This window comes from Malania oleifera, chromosome 3 (assembly GCF_029873635.1).
Source record: "Malania oleifera isolate guangnan ecotype guangnan chromosome 3, ASM2987363v1, whole genome shotgun sequence".
Lineage (NCBI taxonomy): Eukaryota > Viridiplantae > Streptophyta > Magnoliopsida > Santalales > Ximeniaceae > Malania > Malania oleifera.
In genome coordinates this window covers 71,758,251-71,779,756 of record NC_080419.1, presented here as the reverse complement: position 1 = coordinate 71,779,756, position 21,506 = coordinate 71,758,251, and the positions used below count along the sequence as shown (strand labels likewise).

At 35.7% G+C, this 21,506-nt stretch overlaps 1 protein-coding gene across 1 annotated transcript in view; it reads right to left on the bottom strand.

The window, feature by feature from the left end:
- The window catches only part of LOC131152008 (uncharacterized), a 77,966-nt gene that overhangs the window by 39,074 nt on the left and 17,386 nt on the right, over positions 1 to 21,506 (bottom strand). The window contains exons 3-4 of the mRNA XM_058103561.1: positions 14,933 to 15,141; positions 7,382 to 7,501 (exon numbers count right to left, since the gene is read on the bottom strand). Of these exons, the coding sequence (XP_057959544.1) occupies positions 7,382 to 7,501; positions 14,933 to 15,141 (329 nt within the window). The remainder of the gene's footprint in view (positions 1 to 7,381; positions 7,502 to 14,932; positions 15,142 to 21,506) is intronic.

The following is a 21,506-nucleotide window of genomic DNA, read 5'->3' as shown; positions in this document are numbered from 1 at the left end:
TCATTGACTCATTTTTAGGAATGGGATGCCTATCTCATGGGAATATTTTGTTTGGTACGCATTGTATGTTTCCTAGGAATATATACAAGATTCTAGTGTTTGGTTGAACTTGGAAATCCTAGCAAGCATTTCAAGAAGATGGCCATTACACCCCTAACATGTGTATATCTAATATATGAAGAATAATTATATTTTCAACACAAAAGTTACTAAGAATATGTACTTAATTAAATCCATGTCATAAAATTCTCAACAATCATAAATTTAAAAAAAAAAATCAAAACTTAAATAATCCAATTAACAAAAATAAATTGAGGTAATATGGTGTCTAAAAATTAACAATTAAGTTATATTATTATAACACAATAATAATATTTCTTTCATTTTTGTTGATTTTGTTTCCCTGGTAGCTGATGTTTTGACTAAGATGGTGGGTGGGGCAGTAGAGAGTGCGCCAGCAACCTTAAATGTATCCTTAACTAGCGAATGGGCTACAGAAGTGTAGTGTGGTTTACTAGATTGGTCCTAGATTTACTTAGGGGTTCCTTTGGGAAGGAATCTGAGTTGCAGATTTTTGGAGTCCAATTGTGGAAAGGGTGGCGAAGAGATTGGTTGGAAGGGGGCACTTTTCTCTCTTGGCAGCAGGATTACACTTATTCAAGCTTGTCTTTCTAGCATTCCAATGTATTTCTTGTCTATTTTCAAAATTCTAGTGGGGATCACTACTAAGCTTGTGAGAATCATGAGAGATTTCTTGTGGTCTAGTGTGGGGAGTCGTTGGGACCATTTAGTGAGCTAGGCAGGGTTTTGTAGATCTAAAAAGGAGGGGAGCTGGGTCTTGGTAATTTGGTGTCTAAAAACATCACACTTTTTTAGCTAAATGGTTGTAGTGTTTCCCCTTACAAGAAAATTCCCTGTGGCATAGAGTTATACAAAGTTTGGGTTGGATGAGAATGTGTGGGATACTAATGCTAGATTGAGATGTTCTTTCAAGGAGTTTTTGGAGGTCTAATTCCTAGATTTATTCTCTATTTACTCCCCACAATAAATTTAAGGCAGGAAGGGGTTCCTGGATTCATTTATGGAAAGATCCATGGCTTGGGAATATTTCTTTTTCCACTAATTTCCCTCGACTTTTTAGATTGTGCTTTGATCCAAATAGAGTTATTTCTTTCTTTGTTGGCAATTTGAGTAGCTTTCTGGTTTATTGAATCTCCATTTTAAGAGACTTTAAAACAATAGGAAGATGGTGGAGATGTCATCCTTGCTGTCCTTATTGAATAACTGCAATCTGTCTTTGGGGAGGGACGTTCATTCTTGGTCTTTGGATCAGTTGGGGGCGTTTACTTGCAAATCATTCTATGAATTCTTGACCTACTCCAATCATTTTTCTCTCCTCTATCCATAATAGAGTGCCATAATACTAGATAATAGGGGCCTAGTTATCCAACTTTCCAAAATAACAAGGTCAATTTGGTCCAAAAACTAGGATTCCCATGGGAATGGGATTCCCATGGAAAAGGATGGGAATGAGATGCCAATGTTTTTAAAATGCCTGCCACATATGATTCCCATGCCCAAACAAGCATGGGAATGAAATGCCATGGCATCATATTCTCATAATATTGAAAGATGTGGTGAAGCAAACGCCCCCTTAATGCTATTCTTTGTTTATAAAAAAACAAAAAAAAAAAAAAATCAAAGCAATTAAGGCCCCAAACAACCAAAATAGACAAACTATGTGCGCCACCAATGCTTCCTGGCATGATGCCCAGAACAACAATTTGAGTTTCAATCTTAGCAAAGAGGATTACCATATCTAACATGCCCACATATAAAGCTTCAATTCCTCTTTCATAAATTATTCTCCATCAATAATTACTGGTTGATTGGTATATCACATAATTACACATTGATTATTACTTAAAATTGGTCAAACTTAGTACATTCTCTTCTTCATAAACGTCAAAGCTCAGCTTCCCAACATCTTAACATGGATTTAGCTATTCCAAAGTAAGGTGCATACAATAAGCACAAGAAACAATCAACATTTGACCATAACAATGTAAAAGTTAAAAACATGGCCCGCCTAGTACTAGATTATTTGTAGACAAAAAAGGTTTAATTAGATAATTGTTGAAGATTTGATTTGAATAGATTCAACAAAGCATTCGTTATTTCTAGATAATTGCTTAATAGTGTGATTAGAATAGTGCTGTAAATCTGAAATAAATTGAAGAACCAAAGAGAAAATACAGAACTCGTGGTTAGAGATGAAGAGAAGAAGAGGAAAGAAACAATCTGCAACTTTTCCTGGAGCACTTGCATACAGCTCCAGGCCTGCCTCTAATATATTAATAAGAACAAAAAGAGTCAAAACAAAAATACCCCCACTCACAGAACCTAATTACTAAAATAATATATTTCCTTCTAACTCAAGCTAGAGGTGTACAAATATCACCTAACCCCAGCTTGTCACAACTATTAGACAAGGCAGGCTTAAATAAAGGCTTTACGAAAACATACCTAACTAATTCACAGATTTCACAAACAGAGTCTTCACTACCCTCTTCAACACAGAAGCCCTTACAAAATGACAATCAACTTCATTGTGCTTTATCCTCTCATGAGATACTGGATTGCTAGCGATATAAATGGCAGCTTGGTTATCACAAAACATATCTATCGGCTTCATTACCAAGAATCTCATCTCTAACATAAGAGACTTCAACCACATAAGCTCACTCACAGCATGAGCTAATCAGCATTACGCTTCAGCACTAGATCTTGCTACAAAAGTTTGTTTCTTGCTTTACTAGGCAACAAAATTACCAACCATAAATGTACAGTATCCAACAGTAGCCCTTTGATCATCAATAGAGTCAGCTTAATTTGCATTGGAATATCCCATGATCTCACAATTTTATTGTATTTATAAACCAAACCTTTGCCCGGTTAACCTTTCTGATAGTGCAATATCCAACAAATAGCATCCCAATGTGGTTGTTTGGGATTTTCCAGAAATTAACTCACCATCCTCACTGCAAAAGATATGACAGATCTAGTGACAATCAAGTAGATCAACTTACCAACCAATTGCCTATACTGACATTTGTCTTCAAATTCCGATCTAACATCCTTGGACAACCATGGTCTTATATTTCCACAAAATAGTTGAGATTTTTGTCGAAATTTCTAGTTTCCATCACCCTCAAAATCAAAAAGGCTGTTGATTTCTGTCTTACATAATTTCTATCAAAATTTCTACGAATCATCTGAAATTTATCAAAATATCAAAATCTTAGTGAAACTTGTCGAAATTCTAACAATAAAATATAATTTCCTCAGAATTCAAATGATATATTTAGGAGTGAAGTGCAATTTCTCTCTTAATTTAATTTATTATTTTTTATCGAAACAAAAGATTATTACAAGGGCTTTTGAAATTATATGAAAAAATAAACTTACAACAACATTTTATTTAACATTCATGTCTAAATTATCATTATTTTTATAATAAATAATATTTAAATGATTTATGAATTTCATTTGTATTAATTGAATATGTTTAATGCACATTAATTGAATATGTCCTAAAACTTACATTATTATGTATATTAACCAATTCTAAAGTTACATAAAAGAATTCCATGCCTTACTACTGATTTTCATTTTTGTCTCAAATTTGAAATCAAAATTTCTGCCGAAATTTGTGTATTTTGGACCTTCAAAATTTGAGTCGAAATCGAAATTTAAGACCTTGGACAACTTCATGTTACAATCCATAGGAGCATCAACTGGTTTAGCTCTCAACAAACCAGTCTCAGTTAGCAAGTCCAAGTTATATTTTCAATAGGATAGATTCAACCCTATCGTGCATAGTGCCATCTCAATACCAAGAAAGTAACATAGAATACCCAAGTCCTTGATTAGAAATTTAGTTTGAAGCCACCACTTAACATCAACAATCCTGCTTTCCATAAAAGCGTACGCATCAGGCAAAAAGGCGTATGCATCAGACAAAAACCCTCACTTTTTTATGCCTCAGCTTCAAGGTGTACGCCTCTCTCTCTCTCTCTCTCTCTCTCTCTCTCTCTCTCTCCCCGCAAAGCTTCTTCTCCTTTAAGGCTCTGCTCTGTCGACGAAGCCTGACGAAGCCTCTGCTCTCTCTTCGAAGCCTCGATGAAGCCTCTGCTCTCTCTCAAAGCCTCAACGAAGACTCTGCTCTCTCTTTCGAAGCATCGACAAAGCTCGATGAAGCCTCTGCTCTCTCTTTTGAAGCCTCAACGAAGCTCGACGAAGCCTCTGCTCTCTCTCTCGAAGCCTCTACTATCTCTCGAAGCCTCTGTCCGACGGGTCTGAGATTCTCGTCTCTTGAGGTTTTTGTTTCAGATTTTAATTGCTTAAATTGACCTATATGATATTAAGAATTATGTTTTTATTTGTTTCTCCATTATTCTAACATTTTTCTCATTTGTATACTATATATAAATTTTTTTTATTTATTAATTATTTTAAAAAATACAGTCCCAAAATGCTTACGCCTCAACGCCTTGAGGCTTATGCCTCGCCTTATGCCTTCGCCTTTTAAAACACAGATATAATTATATATATATATATATGGCTACTTTATGAGCTGTTGCAGCAGGCTGTTCTAATGGAAACTGTTTTGCAGATTTACAGTGTAACTGGTTGGCTGCATTAAAAATTGAGTGCTATCTTTTCTTGTTTATTTCTCATCTTCTTTAGTCTTATTTTTTGTACATTCTTTCTCCTTTTATAAAATTTCTTTTTCTATCAGGGAGGGAAAAGCAAAGTTCCTCCTAAAAAGGAATAAAAGAAAAAGGAGCAAAAACAGAACCACAATAGTGACGCATGCCAATCCCGCAGGAAATCCCATTTTCCCTTAAAACACCCACCAGCAAAAAGCCATAGAAAAGCCATAAATCAAATCCTATCCCAAAGCAATAATAAAGTCAACTTCATGTGCAGCCCATTCCAGACGGCAAAATCACACATCTCCACAATCTTTTGGCAACTTAACTCTATCATCCTCTAAAAGAAATAGCAGGAAATCTTCCACCAATTCTGAACAAACCCAATTCTGTCCAAGCAAGCCAAACAATCTGGTCTGCACATCCCCAGCAAATGAAGAATACAAGATGAGATGGGAACTAGAGTGAGAACTGTCAAAGCATTTAGTACACAACTTTGGGGATAATACCTTAGAAGGCCTCCTCCTACTCTGCAACTGATTCTGAGTGTTGCCTCTATTAAGAACTCACCAAATGAATGACTTGATCTAAAAGGGAGGGTGCTAAACAGTTTTTAGATGTTCACATCATTCCATTTATCTTTCCTGATCAATTTAGTGATGCAAGGGAAAGGCCAAACATTCTACTTAATTTCTTGCTACTTTCAGCAAGACAATCTTGGCTCATTGACTTGGATATCTCAACTTGTGGAAGATTCTAGTTATTTATTCCTACAACACTTTAAGACTTAAAGTCAATATTTATCTTGCCCTCCCCAAACCCCCAATGGCATGGGAGCATTGTGCACCTGAGTGTTACATTCAAGGGAGAATAATACAGCATGAGAAAGAGAGGGTGGAAATGCAATATGGATTTTTTTTTTAAAAACTAATTTTTGGAAATTATTGTCATTTTTAAGTTTGTTTTTTCATCGTTTTCTTTAGTAAACCTTTATTTTGTCATAAGTTAGGAGATATTAAGATTTTATCTTTCAGCAAAGCAAAGTCCATTATCAACAGGTTTGCAAATTTTCTTTGGCTTGTTTTTGAAGCAGTTATCTTTCATGTGGTTAAGGAGAAATGGAGAGGAGAAGAGAAAAGAAATGGAATTCTCTCCACTAATCTTGTTTGGTTGAAATATATTGGAGAGGACGAGAGAAGTGATAGGGAAAAAAAAAAAAAGAGGAAGGGCTATGCAGAAATGGGAGAGAAACTACTCAAAAAGACCCTTCAACATTTTTTAAGCAGGGTCCTGTACAATTACTGTTGTCAATGATAGTTAACTATAAGTTTTCTTTTCAAAGGTTTCTCTCCACTCTCTCTCCCACTGGACAAAACAAAATGGACTAATGGAGAGAAGCTAGTTTCTATCCTCTCCTCTCCTCTCCTCTCTTATAAGTCTTTTTCCCTCTTATTTCCACTTCTCTCCAACCAAATGGACTGCTTTAGGCTTTTAAATAACACCATGGTAGCACAATGTAATTGTTGGTAAACTTGGGATTGGAATTAGTTACAGGGTTTATCCTTTTGGAGTAAACAATGAGCCTACATCATGGTCTTAAATTTCCATCGAAATTTCTGATTTCCATCACCCTTGAAATTGAAATGGCAGTCGATTTCCCTCTTGCAAAATTTCAATGGAAATGAATCATCCAAAGTTTGATGTAATCTTGAAATTTTAACTATAGAATAGAATTTCCTTGGGATTCAAATGAGAGATTTAAACACATAATGAAATTTCTCTCTTAATTCATTTTATTCTTTAATCGAAACAAAAGATATTTAGACGGGCTTTTGAAATTATATAAAAAATTAAACTTAGATACCAGCAACAACATTTTATTCATCCATTCATGTCTAAATTATCTTTATTAACGGTAAAAAATATTTAACTGATATAAATTTCATTTATATTAACCAAATATGTTTAGTGCACATATTATATTACAACTATTGCACTGCGTATAGAACATAAATTTATTTAATTTATAATATATTAGTCCTAAAACTTACACTATTATGTCTAACCATTTCTAAAGTTAATAAAAAGAATTCCAAGCTTTACCACTAATTCTCATTGTTTTTCCAAATTGAAATCAAATCAGCATCAAAATCAAATTTTCCATCTAAATTTTCGTTCATTTGGAGCTTCGAAATTTTAGTTGAAATTGAAAACCATGCTCTCTCCCTTGTTTCTTCCCCTCTTCTATTCTTTGTTTTCCCTACTATTCTGTATCATAGGGTCTATAGGATTAAGGAAGCCGACGTGAAAATCTGCTCATGGTCCTTCAACTTACAAATGGGAATGGCCACAAATATGTGTACACACATATGTGGGACTAAATACAATAACCATGATACAGTTTTCTCTCGCACTAAGGTGGAGCATCAAATATGTCCAGCTATTCAATTGCCTAAATAAGTACATCAGAATGTATGAGAGTATCTCCAGAAAGTATAACATTTGTGTGTGTGTGTGTGTGGGTGTGCACGCACGTGCTGTTTTGGGGGAAGAGGGGGGAGTGTGGAAGCAGTATATTGGAAATATAGACATATACTTCACCCAAGCATGAAGCTTTTCTATGAACCTCAATGCCAAACATTAATTAGAACAAGGTTTCCGATTACCTTGATTATAGAGTCACTCATTAACAGTTCTTCCGCCAATAACTCAAACTCTGATAAAGCATAATGAGCTAGCCCAAAGCTCAAAACACCACCACAGGATAAACTAATTTGTCCTTGGACCTACAAAATACATCGAGAAGATAAAATTGAATTAATCCTAATGCAACAAAGCAAGTGACTAATACATTAAGTTTAATACCCAAATTTTAGAAATTAGAGTAGAATAACAAAAATGAACATGCTGAAGAAACCAGGAAGCCAGAAAACAAAAATGAAGAAAATTTTCTTGTCCAAAGCAAGAAAAGTTTGTGTGTGGGCATTTTTTTTTTTTTTCTTCTAGGAGGGTGGAGTTGGAGTGAGACATGTGAATCAAGAGTTCTAGAACATTAAAAAGACACCTTAAATATCATACTGTCTCAATATATGGAACCACAATGCAGCTCCCAAACTCCATAGGAAATTAAATCAATAAAAATAGTTAAAACAAGACTGACAAAGTAAAATGCAACATTATTTCATCCACATTCTGCATCAAACTGCACATGAATAAGCACTTGAACTCATTCACATCCTAAAATACAGAAGATTGATTGAGAGAAAATACAAGCTAGGAGGGCAAGATGTCCTCAAACAATTTAGAAACAGAAATTGAGAAACAAGTAATTAAAAAACTAAAGAACTACAAAAAAAAAAAATCCCTTTACAAACCCTTTCCATCATAATTTATGGAATTTTTCAGATTGACTAATCCCTTTACAAACCCTTTCCATCATAATTTATGGAACTTTTCAGATTGACAAATTATCTGTTTTCTTTTATTGACTTGCTCTACCTAGAGTCTAATCCAAATTCCTTCCTTCCCAGATAAGAGTATGGTAGCTTTAAAATATGGTGGCCGTCTGTGCTAATGGTCACAGTTGTTTCAGATGTTATGTGATGCATAATATATGCTGTGTTCATGAAGTCATTCAGATGAATAGCAAACTCGTTAAAAACTTACATATTCACATGTTTTGACTCCAAATCTTACATACTAATGTCTTAAATGATAATTACCAAAATTTTAAATCACATTCCACATAATACATACAAAACATGTTGAAATTTATACAGGTTCTTTTGTCATTGAAGGAAGAAAACCCTTGTAGTTGTTACTAGTCACCGCTTTATTGAGAACCAATCCAATTAAACTGAGAAATCATAAAACCATAGATACTTATATTTCATATCTCATAGTGTAATCACATAAAAGCATTAACATATAATCAAAGAATAAGTGGTATAGAGTCAAAAAAGACAAAAAGACTACCTGGCTTCAAGTTTAAGTTTTAATCAGATTTTTTTAGCAATTGAATGATGTAGATGTATGTTACAAATATAATTTATAAGCAGTAGAACAAAAAAATTCTAGAATATGATTTTTGCTCTACTACATAACACACAGTTTATCTTTAATTAATTTTAGTTAAATTCTTGACCATTTGATAGTCAATAATGATGAATATAGTCTTTAAAATCTATTTCAAGTTTCAATAGCTTGAAATATTTTTAAAAGTAAAAAATTTGAGTTAAAATTTGTTAAAGCACTTCACAACCAGTCCGAAGGCATAACAGCTTGCAGCAGACAGTAAAAGCCAGCAAGGGCCCATAACAGCCATTACAACACTGCAGCAGACCATGTCCGGTGATATCGATGTGATCAGGATAGTTACAAGATATCGCCATGTAACAGTATCAGAAGGCACCGATGTAATCCTGTAATGGTATTAGAAGGCACCAATATTGCTACATAACAGCATTACGTAACAGTAATTTCCAATTTTTATAACCAACCATGCTCCCATCTCATTCATGAGACTTTGAGCAGCCAAATCCTTCTCACTAACCTTCTTCTGTGGAGAGATAGGAATAGGTAAAATGCCTTCCCGCTTAATAAAAACTGACACTGTTCCCCTAACCACTTTCCACATCTTCACAAACTCTTTGTTCTTCAAAAGAGGAGCCAACCGTCCCAAGCCTATTATGGGAGACTGCCACATGAGAAACATCCTCCCTGGACCTAGATGATACTTATCCACAAACAAATGTTCTACAAAGTTCATCCATTAAGGCACCTCCATCACACCCAAAATTATCATCAAAAACACTCTCCCCTCCAAGACATCTCATTTCTTCTTTCCCAAGAACTTGTGACCAGTTCTGCTTTCCCCAGACACATTTCTGATCCCAGCGGATCTTTCCACCAGAGAGAAGCTCCTACCTTCACACTGTTCAGGACTTTTTTTTCGACCACAATTCAAGGTTAAAGATGTTATTCCTAAAAATATCTCTAACCCCAATCACAATTCCCACAAGAATCAACCTACCTGAACCAGACAACCAATATAATTTAACGCTATGAACTCCACCGTTAGCCTATTGCAACGGAACCCCATCCTTCTCATGCTTCAGAGTCTATCTACAAAAATCATTTTTTTTTCAAGGCAATCTGTGTTGATCAATAGATTGTCATCCAATAAAGTAATCATAGTTCAATATCTTGTCTCAGCAGAACATTTATGCCAAAAACAGATTGCATCCCCAAGCAATGACAAAGATAAACCCCCTCCACTAAAAATTTGTGCGTTCCTCTCTAACCAACCTATTAGCGTCCTTACTACTCCCTAAACCTCCAAAATAAGTAAGCAGAAAACCTTCTAGCAATTTTGGAAAAAAAAAAAAAAAAAACAACAACTCTTTCCAAATGAACATTCTCCAAGCAACAATACAATGCAAAACAAGAATAAATAAATAAATAAATAAAGATGAGAAAACTCATTTTTTTATCTACAAATTCATTTTTTTCAAGGCAATCTGTGTTGATCAATAGATTGTTATCCAATAAAGCAATCATCGTTCAATATCTTATCTCAGCAGAATGTTTCTGCCAAAAGCAGATAATATCCCCAAGCAATGACAAAGACAAACCCCCTCTACTAAAAATTTGAGCAGTCCTCTAACCAATCTATTAGCATCCTTCCTCCTCCCTAAACCTCCAAAATAAGTAAACAGAAAATCTTCTAGCAATTTTGAAAAAAACTGAAAAAAAACAGCTCTCTCCAAATGAATAATCTAATCCACATTTCCCAAGAAACAATATAATGCAAAAAATAAATAAATAAATAAATAAAGATAAGAGAACTCTTGCAACATACAATGCACACATTTAAGGATAAAGCCTTGAGGACTAATAGTCTGCAACAGGTTGTTGTGTTAACTCTATTAAGAACTACCAACCATATAAATGCCTTTATCTTACAAGAAATTTTTTGCCTTTCAAATACTATAATGAAGAGGAAGCAACCTAGAAAATTTCCCCAAAGCATTCAAAATGACACCAAGCATCCCTCTTGTCAAAATGGCATCATCCAAAAAATAAGACTAAAAACGAAAATTCCTAGAACTCCCCCTAATCACTAAGGTTCCTTCAAAAATGGAAATATCAAGAAACAAAGTCACCAGCAGTTAAAATAAAGGAAGAAATAAAGACAAATGAGATGAGTAAACATAATTTTAGAAAAGAAAAAGGGGGGAAAAAAACACATCATTGATAAGACCCTAGGGTTTTATCAGAGAAATTGGGGAAATAAAACGAAAGGAAAATCGAAAGATAAAATATGGTTCTCTTTGAGGGGATCTACCTCCAAATTAGCCCAAAGGCTATGAATTATGTTATTGCTTGATTGAAAAAACTCATAGGGATGCATACATACATATATACACACACACATATATAAACACACACACATATCGTATAGGGAACCCTACTCCTATTAGGAATGTAAAATATCCCAATCCAAGTCCTTAATGGGCTCAATCCTAATTGATTTAGAAATCCTAACGCATTAAATAAAAATCTCAACATTAAATAGAATCCTAAAAATAAATAGAATCCCAATTGATTTGGGAATCATAACATATTAACTAGAAACCCCAACTGATTTTAGAATCATAACATTAAATAGAAAATCCAATTGATTTGGGAATCCGAATACATTAATTAGAAATTCCAATTGTTTTGGGAATCCTAAAATTCTCACCTCCTTCAAATCAGCCTTGTCCTCAATGTTGAGTAGCAATAAACTCAGGGAATCTCTCCTCCAAGGATTGGTAAGTTTCCAAAGTTGCATCTTCAGATGGTAAGCGAGACCAATGAACTAAACTTCTTGATGTCTCGACTTCTGCGTTGACCGCTCAACGATTCAGAATTGTTTGTGGCTGCACTTGAACCTCACTAGTAGGTGCAACATCAGGCAAGTGGTGCTGCACAATAATTTGCTCCCTAAATTTTTTTAAGGCAAGAGTCATGAAAAACTGAATGTACCTTAGAACCGGTTGGTGAGTCAAGATGATAAGCAATATGGCATATACATTCCAGGATCTTATAAGGCACATAGAACTGAGAAGACTACTTCATTAAAGAAAGAACAATCACGGATATCTATCTATAGGCTATAGCTTAAGGAATACCCAATCTCCTACTGAGAATTTCCTTTCACTATGATGCTTGCTATTTCATATGTGCTTGAGCTGCAACAAGATTTTCCTCAAGGAGCTTAACCACTTTGTCTCGATCATGGTCTTATATTTCCACGAAATTGTCGAAATTTCCATCAGAATTCCGGGTTTTCATCACCCTCGAAATATAAATGGCATTCGATTTCTATCTTACATAATTTCTATCGAAATTTCTACAAATTATCTTAAATTTATCAAAATCTAAAAATCTAAACAAAACTAGTTGAAATTTTAACTATAAAATAAAATTCCCTCGGAATTCAAATGAGAGATTTAGGAGTGAAGAGAAATTTCTCTCTTAATTTAATTCATTTTTTTTATTGAAACAAAAGATTATTACAAGGACTTTTAAAATTATATAAAAAAATAAACTTACAACAACATTTTATTTAACCAGTCATGTATAAATTATCATTATTTGTATAATAAATAATATTTAAATGATTTATGAATTTCATTTGTATTAATTGAATATGTTTAATGCACATTAACTGAATATGTCCTAAAACTAACATTATTATGTCTATTAACCATTTTTAAAGTTTCATAAAAGAATTCCATGCTTTACCACTGATTTTCATTATTTGTTCAAATCGAAATTGAAATTTTTGTCAAAATTTCCGTATTTTGGAGCTTTGAAATTTGAGTCGAAATCGAAATTTAAGACCTTGGTCTCGACCATGTAGTCCTTGTCAACTTGATCAATTATGGATGATCCATCTGTATATCTAGCAAGAACAAGAGAAGCTCCACCATAAACAGCCTCAAATGGAGTCAACTTGATGGAGGAATGATAAGTGGTATTGTACCACCATTCGTCCCATGGGAGCCATCACACCCAATCCTTCGATTTGTCGTCAGCAAAGCAACAAAGATAAGTCTCCAAACACTTGTTAACAACTTCAGTTTGCCCATTTGATAGATAATATGCAATGCTCATATTCAATTATGTTCCTAGCAAATGCAAAAGCTCGTTTCAAAAGTTATTGATAAAAACTATCACGATCACTGACAATAGACTAAGGAACTCCATGCAACTTGACAATATTCTCAACAAAAGTACAAGCAACATTTATAGCAATATAAGGGTGAGTTCTAGAACAAAAATGAGCATATTCTGTGACACATTCCACAACAACAAAAAGAGTAGATTTACCATTAGAAGATGGCAGTCCCTCAATGAAATCGATGGAGATATTAGTCCAACCCTAGCTCTTGTTGGTCCACTAACCTACTTTGCCCTAAATGAACTTGTAGGTTCCAAGAAAACCATAGTGAACTACAATCAATGACGCGTGTAATTCTAGCAATATGGTTTGCTTGTGGGCTGAATTAGGCACTAATAAAATCCTCCCCTTATACAAGAAGTTTAAAGAGTCCCAAAAGTAAGGGAAAACTGAAGTTGGCTCTTCTTTTATCTTTTGGATAATACCTCTAGTCTCTAGATTTTGCCACCATTCCTTCTTGATTTATTCAAGAATAGAACATGCAAGTAAAAAGCTATAAGTTCAACTTGTTCAAGAAATCATGAGAGTGCATCTTCCACCACATTCTCCGCCCCTTTCTTATAAATAATCTCATAGTCATAGCCCAACAACTTTGTGGCCCACTTCTGTTCGTTGTTCCAAAAAATACTTCAGGCTCTTGTGATCAGTTCGAATTTGGAAATGTTGGCCAATTAAATATAGTCTCCACTTTGTAACTACATGCACAATGGCTAGCATCTCTTTGTCATAAACAAACACGTTGACATGGGATGGAGAAAGAGTCTTACTAGTAAAAGCAATGGGGTGTCTATCTTGCATTAAAAATGCACCAATGCCAACTCTTGATGCATCAAACTCAATGATGAACACCTTGTTGAAATATGGCAAGGCAAGGACTAGTGTGGTGGACATTGCATGCTTAAGTTTGACAAAGGCTTTTTCAGCTTTCTCACTCCATTTGAATGCATCTTTTTCAATAAAGCAGTCAGTGGAGCGCTAATCTTTCCATAATTATTGACAAACTTACGCACGAAGAGTGGTGAGTACAATTTGCAAATGACGTAATTGATCTTCAAGAGATGAGCTATATATCAGGAGATCAACAAAAAATATGAGAACAAACTTGTGTAGCTAAAGTCGGAAAATGTCATTCATGAGACTTTGGAAGGTCAAAGGCGCATTGGTTAACCCAAAAGGCATAACAAAGAACTCATAATGGCCATCGTGAGTTCTAAATGTAGTCTTCCAAATGTCATGCTCGTATACCTAAATCTAGTTACAACCTAATCTCAATAATTCAAGTTTGTTGAATTGTTGTGCACCTCCCAACCATGGTCTTAAATTTCCACGAACTTGTCGAAATTTCCGATTTCTATCACCCTCAAAATCGAAATGGCAGTCGATTTCCGTCTTGCATTATTTCCGTCGAAATATCAACGAATCTCCGAAATTTATCAAAATCTCGAAATTTTAGCGAAACTTGTCAAAATTTTAACTATACAATGAAATTTCGTCAGAATTCAAATAAGAAATTTAGGAATGAAGTGAAATTTCTATCTTAATTTTATTTTATTTAAACAAAAGATTATTACAAGTGCTTTTGAAATTATATGAAAAAATAAACTTAAAGTAATATTTTATTTAACCATTCATGTCTAAATTATCATTCGCCAAACAAAGATCCCTCAACCAAAATCCATAATAGAATAGTCAATTATGCATACTAGAAATGAAACCTAGAACCCCTTTTCTTCTCTACAGGAAACATTATCACATCAAAATCACCTCCTAAAATCCACTTAGACGAATGATAAATGGATTGAAAAAGTTCACTTGACTACAAGAATAGGTACAGTGCTGGGCACCCAAAAACAATATCAAACAAAAATGAAGTGTCAACGCATATAAAACCTCAAAGAAACAGTATTTGACGAGAGAGAGAGAGAGAGAGAAGATCTAATGTAAGGAAAATAATTTATTTGGTTTTGGGAATTCAAACATCACATACCTGGACACGACTCCAGAGCAAAGGAACAGCAGCTTTAGCATGATTTCGAACATAGACATTCGTCCAAAGAGGCTGATAAGGGAACTCCAAAAGAAGTGTGTCTGTATCTGTTGACATGTTGTGATTACTAACAATAAGGCTTCGAGGAACAGCATCATAGAAAGTCCCAGCAGCACCTGAGTTTTCAGGACAACCAAAACTACTTCCCCCTACAAATGTTGACAACAAAGTTTGCACCAGTTGATTATTCACATGCTCAAACCAAAGCATATCAAAATAGGCACACAGTCTTCGTGCGAACAATGAAATGTTTTTCAGAACTATTTAAGGACTTCAGCTACCAACACAACTTCATACAGGTTCCAATTCTTCAACAATACTCAAAATACACCAAACTAATAGAACCAGAAGATAACATGCAAAGAAAAGAGTTCAAAATATAGATAGAAAATAACATCAAATTTTCAAAGAAAAAATAAACAAATTTCTGATTGGCGATAGAATTCAGCATTGTCTCAAAAATACATTTGTTTGAAACAAGAACCTATACTCTGTATTTCATTTCATCTGCCACCTAATCATTCAGCAAACCACATCTTTTGGACAGCTCATATTGGCATACAACTTGCATTGAACATCAAATTAACATTGATAAGATAGCAATTGTTATTGGTTATTGGTTATCTAGTATTACTACCTACATAGTAAACAAGTGTTAGTGAGGGTTAGTCATTTTGATGTACTTGCCATATATTATAAATAGAGAGGAGCTAACACTGTTATTTGGGTGTTCCAAATTATACAACACCTTAACAGCAATTAACAATCCAAGAAGGTGTTACGCAAACCAAACCTAGAAGATGAGGGGAGAACACCTTCAACATTCATTCTTTTGAATAGTTATCCTGTGGTATTTATTTTGAATCCATAAAGCTTCTTATAAGGGAAAGAAAAAGAAATGATTAGCAGTCTCAATATTTAAGGAAAAAGCATATAATATGTACAGAAAATTGGCAACCATAATGCAAGAGTTGATTTTAAGGGCAGTATGGTCATTCTATTGTAGATGTTATATACTATAAATTGGAGGTGGAGACCTATTATTGATATTTAGGTTTTTCAATTTACGCAACACTTTAAAATGGTATCAGAGCATGATCCCGAGACCTATGTATATCTGTCACTTAGGAGGGTTGTCCACACTCCACACCACCATAGAACTGAAACAACTCCAGCAGCCATCAGAAACACAGCCTTGCTGGGAAGAATACAGACGTCCCTGCCACTTCTCGTTCACAAATATCCCATCTAGGTTTTAAAAAACCAACACGACAAACATCCTCAGACCTCACCAATCTGCCCAGCCCTGAAAGGCCATCCCCAATAACTGCTGCACACACCCTCATGAGCTGATTGAAGGTCAGTAGCTCCAACATCATGCACCAGCATGTGAACCTTTATTAGACCTTATTTTTGCCAAGATATGTGATGGTCCAATTCTTTTGTGTACCATACTAGCAGGTAGGTTTGCAGGTCATCTTGTCGAAGAAATGAGATTTGTGATTCTCATACCCAAAAGTCCAGATCTGGTCATGATGTCTGGTCTGTTCAAGGTTTTGTGAACCCAATCCAAGAAAGAGCAGTAAGACTCCACCATATGTCTCGTCATTGGTCATTGGAGATTGTCCTTGTGTGGTTTGTTTCAGCATCCCTCCTTGTTGGTGACCAAAGAGCTGTTGGTGTGTTGCTAGTTCTTGTGTTGTTTTTCAATTATTTCCCTTTGGGATGATGAAAGCCATGAACCACACTAGTTTGTTTCCCTCATCAGTCACCACAGATTACTACTTGCTCAATCTTTGGCAAACAGCTTACCACATCTGTTTCAGAGGAAGAATATTCAAGGTTATTGTAATATGAGGCATCCCAGCAAGCATCCCTTCACATTGCATCTCTCGCTAAGAAAACTAATCCTAGAGCCTCATGTCATCCAATATCTCTTCCACTAGTCCTTGGGCCATCAATTCTACTGCCATTGACCATATGACAGGTAAACCAATCTTCTTTCCTGCTCTCCAATAAAGAAAACTACCTCAATTTATCCTTGTTGATGGTCCACTACAACAATTAAGAGAATAGAGTCAGTAAATCCTACTCCTTTGGTATCTCACTCTTCAGTTCTCTATATTCCAGAAAAATTCCCCTTTAATCTCATGTATGTTTGTAAGATTACAAGGTTGCTAAATTGTTCTCTGACCTTCTTTCCTGATTATGCTGTTATTCAAGATCTAAATATGATGAAGGCAATTAGCAAAATACATAAGGATGGTGGACTTTACTACCATTGGGTTGCTCTCTCCTTCTATTGCCAGCATTGCTGCTGCTACAACACTGCAAATCCACTGTCACCTTGGTCAACCTTCTTTTGGACAAGCTAAACCAGCTAGTTCCTAGTTTGAGCACCATGTCTAATCTTGAGTATGAGTCTTGTTAGTTGGGAAAGCACCATCATGTTCCATTTGCTTCCTGAGTCAATAAATGAGCAATCATCCCTTTGAAGTTAGTTCATTCTGATGTTCAAGGTCCTAGTAGTGTTGTGTCTAAGTTAGGGTTTGTATATTTTCTTAAGATTGTAATGACTAGTCTAGGATGACTTGAATTTCTTTAATGAAAGATCATGTTATTTAACATATGTTGTGCCAACTTTTCTAAAATAACGACTCATTTTGATGTACCTATTACTTGTTAGGATACTTCATAGTGATAATGGTAAGGAATATTTAAGTACCCAATTCATTACACATATGACAATCTCTGGAATGATCCATAAATCATATTGTACCCGCATTCCATAGCAAAATGGAATTTCAAAGAGGAAAAAAAAAACTTATTCTCATAGTCACTTGTACCCAATTGTATCAAAAGAATGTCCCCTAAGTATTTCCATGCCATGCTCACTACATACTCTCTCATTAATAGAATATTGTCCTCTGTCCTTGGCAGTAAAATACCTTATCCGGCTCCCTTCCCAAAGGCTCCTTTGTTCTCACCAAGTCTTAAATTTCGATCATCATTATAATCTCAAAGCTCCAAAAGTACAAAAATTTTGATGGAGATTTTGATTTCGGAGTCAATATTGATTTCAATTTGAAAAACAATGGAAATTACTAGTTAATAATAAAGCATAGGAAGGAATTAGTAAAAGGTCCAACCATGCGAGTTATTTAAACTTCAATAACAAATCACAGTAATGAATTGAAGTTCATGTTTTTCTTTTGCAAAGAAAACCCACATGATAGCGGTCGCAATGCTTTCTTAGTACAAAGGCCCTCCTAACGGCTTCCTTCGATTCTGCAAGCATGGCTGGCCTGACTTCTCCTCTTAAACCCTACTAATTCTCACCCTCCATTGATACCCTATTCAAGAAAGCAAAACTTAGCACTATTAAACTAGCATCAATCAAGCCCTATTTTTCCTTCTTTTACCAAAAAACCCTTCTTTCAACAGAACACCCCAGCAAACTTTCGAACACCCCTTTCACAAATCATCCTTGGCCTTTAAAGAGCAATCGAGTAACCATTTTATGGATGTCAGAGAACACTATTTTGCAATTTTGAGTCTCCAGAGTGTTGGGCGAGCCTAGTTTTCTAATTGTTTCGCAACTCTGGTTCATCGGAGTTTGCATTGAAGAATGGGAGAGACCAGCCGCTTGTCAAGTAAGAAGCTGTTTGGGTGGGGAGGACATTTCTCAGTTTGGATTCTCAGAAGACCTTTTGTGCTAATCGTCTTGAGCTTCAATCTTCTAGAATTCAAAGTTTTCAAGAAGAAAGTTCTCTCATATTCTACTAAAGAAAGAAGAATTTCTATGGACTGTTAAGGTTCGAGGAAGAGTAAGAACAGTGAAGGTTGGAGGAATCTTTTCAAAGCTCTACTGCAGCTTTCTTCTGAACACAGCAAAGAGATTGCCATTAGAGGTTAATGAAGGACAGAGTGGGGGCACGAGGCAGTTGGAGAAGTGCACCTTCATAGAAATCATCGGCAATGTGCCGGCAAGGGGGAAGAATGAATTGAGTAGGAATGACGGGAATCTCAAGATTTCAGGAAAGATGCTCTAACTTTCCTACCGAGCCCAAATTTTAAAATTGCTTCCGAATATAATATTGGTTCCGGAGAGGGAAGATCCGGCTTGTTACTAATGGGCCTCTTGTAGCCACTTAATAGGTTATTAAAGGTAAAGGGGGTAGCAGCCCAAGCCTTATCCAAAAGGGTGTTGCGCCTATAAGAAAACAGAGGCCAGTATCCAGGCACAAGAGAACACAAGAAAAAAACAGAGGGGTAGATATTGAAAGCAGAACAGTGGCAAACAGAAAACACAGAAATCAGCTCAGACGTGAATGTGTCCAACGAGTATTTTCAGATTAATTTAACCTTAAAGGATAATACTAAGCTTCCTAAAGACCCGATGACCGATTTTTTTTTTTTTGGGGGGGGGGGGGGGTGGTGGGGGGAATTAGCTGAAGGGGATGCAGAGCTTTCAGACAATGTACCTCAACAGAGGGACAGTTTAAAAGATCTATTACAACAATCAATGCAAAATAAAGAGGGTAGTTCCTCTTACAAAACTGATCCTAGTTGCAACAAAGGGCCATATTCAGTTGAATATGAAGACAGTTAAATGGATAAGTTCAGTGAGGACAAGAGGAGCCTAAAAGCAAATAATGATCTAACCAGTTTTCATGATTCTAATTCCAGAATACTAGTTGATCAGTTGAGAAGCGAGTTAGAGATGGGAGGAGAAGACAATTGAGAAGAACTTGCTAAAGATTTGTGATTTAATTAAAGAGTGGAAAAGATATGACGGAGTAAGGAACAATTACATACACCTCAGCTTAAACAAGGAGAGCATTCTTTATCGTCCTCTGTTATCGGGCCAGGGTTATATAGTTATGTGAAGCGCAAGTCTGATCATAGTAAAACTTTGATTGATGAGGGGTTTTTGCCCCTTGCTCCTGAGCCTATTCTTAATAAGGTGGGCATTGGTGTTAGCCCTTCAGGTGTCGGGAGGGGAAATGATGAGGAGACAGCGGCTTCAGTGGGTAATCTGAATTCTTCAGAACTTGGAAAAGGTATTCCTCCTATTCCTGTTTAGTCCTTCTTTCCTGCTGATTTTTAATGTCACAATGAGGGAACTAATGGGAAGAGTGACTTCAGGTCTTGGCCGAGGGGCTAGTGAGAGGGACTTTAGAGACCCAAACGAGCTCTTACGTGATATGGGGTTGAAGTTGGTGAGTCTTGCAAGAGTTGAGGTTAAGTTGGGGATGAGTCCAATAACTTATGAGAGGTAAAAATAAAAAAATAAAGAGGGTGGAAAAAGAATTAAAAATTTTAGTTTCTTCCATCAATTATTAGGTGAAGGAAACAGGGAAAGGGGGTATGCACGTAAGATTATGAAGATCATTAGTTGGAAGGTCAGGGGTCTAGGGGATGTTAGACAAGGAGATAGTTAGAGGGATTTGGGAAGAGTAGTGTAAGGATTGGGGCTTTATATCATCTTGGGGTTCGGCAGGCAGCATTATAGTGGTGTGGGACATGCGGTCTATTACTAGAGTGGACATTTTAGTGGGTTTTTTTTTCTCTTTTTCTATCTTGCTTGATATTAGAGATAGGAGTCAACGGTAGATTTCCTCTATGTCTGGTCCTTCTAGGCCTGCTTTTTTTTCTCTTTTTCTATCTTGCTTGATATTAGAGATAGGAGTCAATGGTAGATTTCCTCTATGCCTGGTCCCTCTAGGCCTGCTCTTAGGGGAAATTTTTGGGATGAGCTGTATTTTGTTTCTAGTTTTTGCTCGCCTAGGCTGATTGTGGGTGATGATTTTAACACAGTAAGGTTCCCTCAGGAGAAGAATGGGAATGGCAAGGTTAATGCATCTATGCAAAAGTTTTATTTGGCTACTAGGTTGTGTGGGTTGAGGGATCTTCCCTTGGGCAATGCCAATTTTACGTGGTCAATGGTTGGGGCTAGGAAGGTCGCCAATAGAACCGGTAGGTTCTTGTTTTCAAACGGCTAGGAGCATTTTCGTAATCTTTCTTTAGTATTACCTAGACCCACTTCTGATCATTTTTCAATCTTATTGAAATCTAGGAAAGTACCTTGGCGCCCCACCCCTTTCAAGTTCCAAAATATGTGGTTAGAACATGGCTCCTTTCAAACCTTGGCTAGGGATTCTTGTAGTGAGTATATGGGAAGGGTTTGGGGAGGGATTTAGATTTATGAAGAAGTTGAAGAGGTTGAAAAAGGTCTAAAAGTGTGAAATAGGGAGGTGTTTGGAGATACTAAGTTTAAAAAGTCTATTATTTTAAGAGATCTGGAAGAGTTAGATAGAAAGGAAGAAGCAATGACCCTTTCAAGAGTGGAAGAGGCTAAAAGGGTTTCTCTGAGAAATGAATTGGAAGAACTGATCTTTAAGGAAATGAGCAATTAGAGGCAAAAGATAAAGTTCAAATGGGTGAGACCAAGATTGTAATTCTAAATGTTTTCATACGATAGCCAATGGAAAAATGAGGAAGAATTTGATAA